This window comes from Anarrhichthys ocellatus, unplaced genomic scaffold, assembly GCF_004355925.1.
Source record: "Anarrhichthys ocellatus isolate YVR2014 unplaced genomic scaffold, GSC_Weel_1.0 scaffold171, whole genome shotgun sequence".
NCBI lineage: Eukaryota > Metazoa > Chordata > Actinopteri > Perciformes > Anarhichadidae > Anarrhichthys > Anarrhichthys ocellatus.
The window spans coordinates 115193-121192 of record NW_022280201.1 but is presented as its reverse complement, the minus strand read 5'-3'; the positions used below and the strand labels follow the sequence as shown (position 1 = coordinate 121192).

General features: G+C 47.4%; 2 protein-coding genes across 2 annotated transcripts in view; both read left to right on the top strand.

Moving 5' to 3' along the window:
• fam20cl (family with sequence similarity 20 member C, like) overlaps window positions 1-6000 on the top strand; it is a 34984-nt gene that overhangs the window by 5179 nt on the left and 23805 nt on the right. The gene's annotated exons all lie outside the window — the stretch shown is intronic.
• dnhd1 (dynein heavy chain domain 1) overlaps window positions 59-6000 on the top strand; it is a 28210-nt gene continuing 22268 nt past the window's right edge. The window contains exons 1-14 of the mRNA XM_031878281.1: window positions 59-635; window positions 827-1006; window positions 1091-1294; window positions 1387-1497; window positions 1615-1771; window positions 2103-2357; window positions 3147-3287; window positions 3404-3515; window positions 3638-3740; window positions 3909-4029; window positions 4120-4363; window positions 4476-4633; window positions 5397-5522; window positions 5628-5904. Coding sequence (XP_031734141.1) covers window positions 241-635; window positions 827-1006; window positions 1091-1294; window positions 1387-1497; window positions 1615-1771; window positions 2103-2357; window positions 3147-3287; window positions 3404-3515; window positions 3638-3740; window positions 3909-4029; window positions 4120-4363; window positions 4476-4633; window positions 5397-5522; window positions 5628-5904 — 2584 coding nt within the window. The 5' untranslated portion in view covers window positions 59-240. The remainder of the gene's footprint in view (window positions 636-826; window positions 1007-1090; window positions 1295-1386; window positions 1498-1614; window positions 1772-2102; window positions 2358-3146; window positions 3288-3403; window positions 3516-3637; window positions 3741-3908; window positions 4030-4119; window positions 4364-4475; window positions 4634-5396; window positions 5523-5627; window positions 5905-6000) is intronic.

Genomic DNA, 6000 nt, shown 5'->3' with positions numbered 1-6000 from the left:
TTAATGTACATCTTAGTGTGTGATATTAATGTACATCTTAGTGTGTGGTTGGTTTGTACGGTGAGGATGATTCACGCTCCTTAAAGTTAACTTATGTCTCTTTCTCTCCCAGAAGGTCCAGAGTGAAGTCCTGATGTAGAACAAGGGACAGAGCTTTGTGCCTAAACCTGCTGATGGTATTCATATATATGTATATATAGATATGTATATATACTGTATATAGAGAGAGAGATCAGCGGCATGGCCGCTGTTACTTCAGATAAAACGTCCCACGCTGGAGCGTCTCAGACCTGCAAAGAAGACCTCCTCAGGTCTGGATCCAAGGTCCAGATAAAGACCCGGTCCTCTCCTGTGAGGGTGACTCTACCGCCTCTGTGGTCGGACGGGTGTCACTCTGTGAGCGGCTCTCTGTTCGGTCCTCTCTTCAGGAACGTGTCCTCCTCCTCCTCCTCCTCCTCCTCCTCCTCCTCTTCAGGACCAGTGGTGGAGCTCCCTCGTCTGGTGGCGCCAGTGGGACCCGGTAGACCCGGTAGACCCGGGAGATCCACAGAATGGAGTGAAGGACCTCGACTCAGGGCCTCAGCTTTAGGGGCCGACGTCCCCATCGGGACCACCCATGAGTCGACAGCACAGAGGTACTAAACCTCATTATTGTATCAGCTAGTCTGCTGTATACTCTATAGTTATTATCAATTCATTATTAAATATGGACAATGTTTAAACCACAGATGACAACCTATTTATATAATGTATTTAAATATACACATATATATATATATATTATGGCCTTATCGCCTACATCTCCTCCCCTAACGATCTCCTCCAGACCTTCTTGTTGTTTCAGCCTCACAGAGGACGATGAGTCAGTGAGAGTGACACGTGAGGGAACCAGGAGAACGAGTAGACCTCCTCTCACCGGCGTGGAGTTGGTTCACATCCTGTCTCACAGAGACCCGGGACACTTTGAGCTTCATTACCTGAAAGAAGTGGAGGCCGACTCCTCCAGGTGAACTGTGCTGAGATCATCTCCCCCCGTTATGTCAGACTCAATGACACCATGAATGATGGGATGCCTCCTCTCTACCTTCAGACCCTACGACCTGCTGGTGGTGGACTCCAGTGAGGCCGGTTCTGAGCACTACGTGTTCTCTCCCTCCACGGTTCTACATGTGACCCAGGTGGGTCCCGGTGGACTCGTCAGTCTGGCTCAGTGGCACAGAGAGGCGGTGGCGTGGAACGCGTTGCAGGAAATTCCCTTTTTCAGGGACTTCAGACTGCGGAAGGCTTTCACCAGGTCAGACCTAGAGGTGGTTCAGCTGCAGCCAACGTTCTCTTCATCAATCTGTCGCTTATCTTCTACATTCATCGGTTCTTGTTTTATGCCAGGTGGCAAAGAAATGTGCGCAAGATCCTCTTTCAGCGCAGGTGTCAGGCTCTGCAGGACGTGCTGCTGCTGTCTGTTCCTCGCTTCAGGAAAGCTCTTCTTGTGTTCACCAGGTGAGTCTCATCCTGCAGGACCAGCTCCTCCTCGTGGACCTGTTTGTGGGTCCGGCGTGTAGCTGTGAGGTGGGACACGTGTCGAGCCTAACATCAGGGACACCTTTATCTTTACAGGGTGATTGAAGAAGTGAAGGAGGCTCAGCGGCCGCCTCAGGACGAGTCTCACACCTTCACTCTGCTGGAGCTCAAGAACGAGCTGAAGACCATGAAGCAAACGCTCATGCAGACGTTGGAGAAGCTGTCACATCATCGCGCTGTCATCCTGAACGCGGTACAACTTTATTTAAACGCTAACAGACTCAATTTTAATTTTAATTTTTTAATTAATTTTTTTTATTGTTATTTATTTTTATTTGTTAGTTTATTATTTTTTACAGAGAACATTAATCAACATTTCAGTTTCCAGCTCGACGTAGAATGAGTTCGATAGAGAGCTCATGTTTTCATTGTTATTACAATCATCAGTACACAACCACTGTAGTACAACACTGTACAGCTGAATAATATACAGTCAAATACATAAACACTACAGCAGCAGGTGTGTAGGCTGCGGTAGCACGTAGAGCTTGTGTTGTCACTGTGGTATGGTGTTTCTGCTGCAGGTGAGAGAGGACAGCTACACGGCTCACCGGGAGCTGCAGCTGCACATGGAACTCTCCAGAAGAGCACCAGCGGGCTGCGATGAGCCGACCCGCCTGCACCCGGCTCACCTGCAGCTGCAGAACGAGTCGAGCCGGTCCGAAGGCGTCCTGCTCAAACTCGGCCGCTTCGCCGCTCTCGTCAACCGGATGACTCTCCAGAGTCTCGTCACGGTCGTCGGACAACACGTCGCACGTTTCCTCAGCGACGTCGTGAAGGTGACAGGAGAGCTCGTCTATACTTCTTTCATTTTCCACAATTTAAAGAATAAAATAAAAGTAAACAAACAACAGAGATGAATAATATCTGAGAGCAGGAAGAGGCAAACAGCCGACGGGGCTTATTTCAAGCCTCCACATCAATAATAATAATAATAATAATAATAATAATAAGACAACATGAAATGAATATGCATGAGATACGACCACTTAAAATATTACTGACAAGATGTTCTTACAAGATATGAAATATGATAACAATATCAATACATTACAAGCAACCAAAGAAGAAGAAAATGTAACTGTGTCGAGTGAGAGTATTGTGTCTGTTTAGGAGATGTTGGTATTTATATGATATGTTATATCATATTATTGATGTTGGTTTATCTGCATTAACTCTTCCTTATGAGTCAAACTACTCTAAATATAATACAACAGCTAAAACAAGAATGACATGAACAATCATTGATAGTCACATGTTTCTGTTAGGTCATCCCATAATGTGGTTCCTCTAAATCTTACTGAAAATGTAACTCTGCTCGTCAGTAATGCAGGAGGATGAAGATGTGACGATGACGAGCTGAGTAACAGTGAACCTGTGAATTGACTTTAGAGTCTTGAAATGTTCAGGAATATATTTCTTCACCTGAAAGTATCTTACAAATAAAAACACACAATTGAGAAATGTTGACGTCATAAAGAGTAAGAATGTGAACGAGAGGAGCAGCTGAGATGTGTGACTGATCGGGTTGAATTAAACGCTCGTGTTGTGTGTTCGTGTGTGATCAGAGGCAGAAGCCTCAGCGCTGCCGTCTCTTCCACACCGAGCTGTGTTTCAGGACCGACGGTCGTCTGACGGTGGATCCACCGACGCTTCTGTTCCAGGAAGCTGTGAGTGAAGCGCTGCTGACTGTCGACTCTTTGATCCAAGTAATCTACACATTTACACAAAACAGCTCCACTGCTGCACAGATGATCTCTGATCCTCGGTCACAGGCTCGCTGTAATGTCACACCCTGACTCCTGACTCCTCTCCTCTCCGCTAGATGTGTGACACTTGTGGATTCTTCCTGGAGATCAGCGACAGTTTCTTCACCTCTGCTTCATCTCAGGATTTGATCTCTGACCTCCGTTGTATGGAACATCCTAATATTTCAGGTACGACCACCTTCTTCAGTAGATTTGAGCATCTGTTGACCCCAAAACCTGCAGCATTGATGTAACAGTTGTCCTTCCTGTTGCCGTGTGCATGCGTTTGTTTTTGATGTGTTTTTAATTAGAGAATAAGAACAACGATGGAGCGACCGGTCCCAGGATGTTCTGCTGTTTGCTCAGAGACCCATCGGCTCTCCGGCTGCTGCTGCCGCCTAAACCCATCCCGCTGTCGGTGCAGGGCGACAGGCTGCAGGGCGACAGGCTGCAGGACGACAGGCTGCAGGACGACAGGCTGCAGGACGACAGGCTGCAGGGCGACAGGCTGCAGGGCGACAGGCTGAAGGGCGACAGGCTGCAGGACGACAGGCTGCAGGGCGACAGGCTGCAGGATGACAGGCTGCAGGACGACAGGCTGCAGGGCTGCTACTACCAGCTCCTCAAGACACAGCTGCAGTGGCAGATCAGCACCAACGATGTCGCACGACAAGTGGAGAAAGAGCAGGCGGAGATCATGCAGGTGAGACTTTTTGCTGAAATCAAATGCTGGAGGACGGTTGATGCATCATCGATAGTGAATGATGTTCACCCCTCACTGTTCTCTGCACAGGGAGCTGAACTGGAGGTCCAGCAGCTGTGTGACAGCTACTCGTGGCTGGAGGACGTCCACGTGTTCGTCAGCCAATGGAGTCGATCCTCTTTGGAGTGCATGAAGGGTCGGCCCGCTTTGCTGTACGTGGAGCTCCTGAAGGAGGTGCGCCACTGGACCCAGAGAATCCACACAGTTCCCTCGTCAATCTCCACCTCCACCCAGCTGTTCATCATCCAGTGCACCCGCACCAAGCAAAGTCTCGGTACCTTTCACTCGAAATACAGATTCCTGTTTTCAGAACAGTAAAGTGTGAGAGATTACTCTTGTCTTCTACGCTGAACGCTTTGAGTCTCTCTGTGTTTCTTTCTAAACAGGACAAGAGCTGAGGCTCGTAGAGGAGGAGGTGAAGCAGCTGCTCGCTGAGCAGATGAAGCTGCTCTCTGAGAGCCTCACAGACGACCTGGAGAAGGCTGCTGCTGGACTAAAGACGGACCCCCGAGACTTACACGAGCTCTCAACATACGCACTCATGGTGAAGAAAGTCCTTCTGTACTTGCATGAGAAATAAAAGCCTCAAAAGAAGAGAAATAGAACGTAAAGATAAATAATTATGCAAAAGATAGAAGCAGCCCAGAGGGTAAGGTTTCATCAGAAGTCTAACTGACTTTTACACTTTTAGATGGAAGACTCAGATCCTGAGATTCCATTATCCGAGAACGATTCGGGCGATGCAAAGTGCATTAAAGGCTGTTGTCTTGTGAACTCTTGTGGTGAAGAGTTGTTAAAAACGTTCCAAATGTGGTTTCGATTCGTCACAGTGAGAGTTTGTGGTTTGGTGTTATTTTACTGAACCGTACCCCTTCTGGTGCACCAGACACCACAACACCGGTGTAGTGCGAGTTATCGAGAGCCTTCCCTGCTGGCGGTTCGGTGACGGACGTTCATTTATATGTAGAAAACCCAAACTCCAGTTTTATTACTCTGCAGCATCATGAGATTTCACCCAACTGACATCAGATCAGACCAACTATACTGCACACATCACTGTTCATGCATAAGACATAAGACATAGACAGAAGGATTATTTTCCCCTCACATTCTTTCGGGTTCTAAGTGACCTGAAACTCACAAACTGGCTTTTTCATCTTCAAGTTCAAGTTAAAAACTAGAATCAACAAAATGGAAGTTACATAGTTTTTGGGCCAAAAGGGTCGGGACATACATTTTGTTGTCCATCACCAATTTAACGTAGTTTGTAAGCCATGCTAAATGCTAAATGTGTCTCATTATTTCAGGTGAGGGAGTGTAAGAGATCACAGTCCGACACGCAGAAGCGTTTGGACTACATTCACTCCCTCCAGGACGCCGTTTGCATGAGCTGTAGGAAGATGACTGAGCAGGAGGTGACTTTGGAAGAAAAGGTTTGAGAGCATAAAGGAGAAACTGATGCTCCTTATTGACCACTTTACAGCCGTGTTACTCTGTTTCCCTCCACTACAGCGTGTGCTTCTCTGTTTCATATTTAGATGCTGGCCTCATGGAATTGCTTTATTTCCGTCTTGAAAGAAGCAGAAAGCCTCGTGTGCAGCCGTCTTCCCTCAGCGGCGAACGCGTTGGAGACGATGTTCTCATTGTTGGCCCGTGACCTTGAAGGTTTGGTCTCTAAAGCGACATCTGGACCTTTCCTCGACCCGACCCAGAACGCAAAAGACACGGTGTCCGAACTGAACCACATGTGTATACATGTGCACGTTCTCATTGCAAAGCTGGAACTACTTAGTAGAGACAGTCAAAACCTGCACGGTGAGATCGATCATGCGTGTACATTTAACTTGTACTTCAAGCTTTGACCACTGCTAGATGTATTAAAATAAAAAGACGGCCTTGCCAATGCTGCTC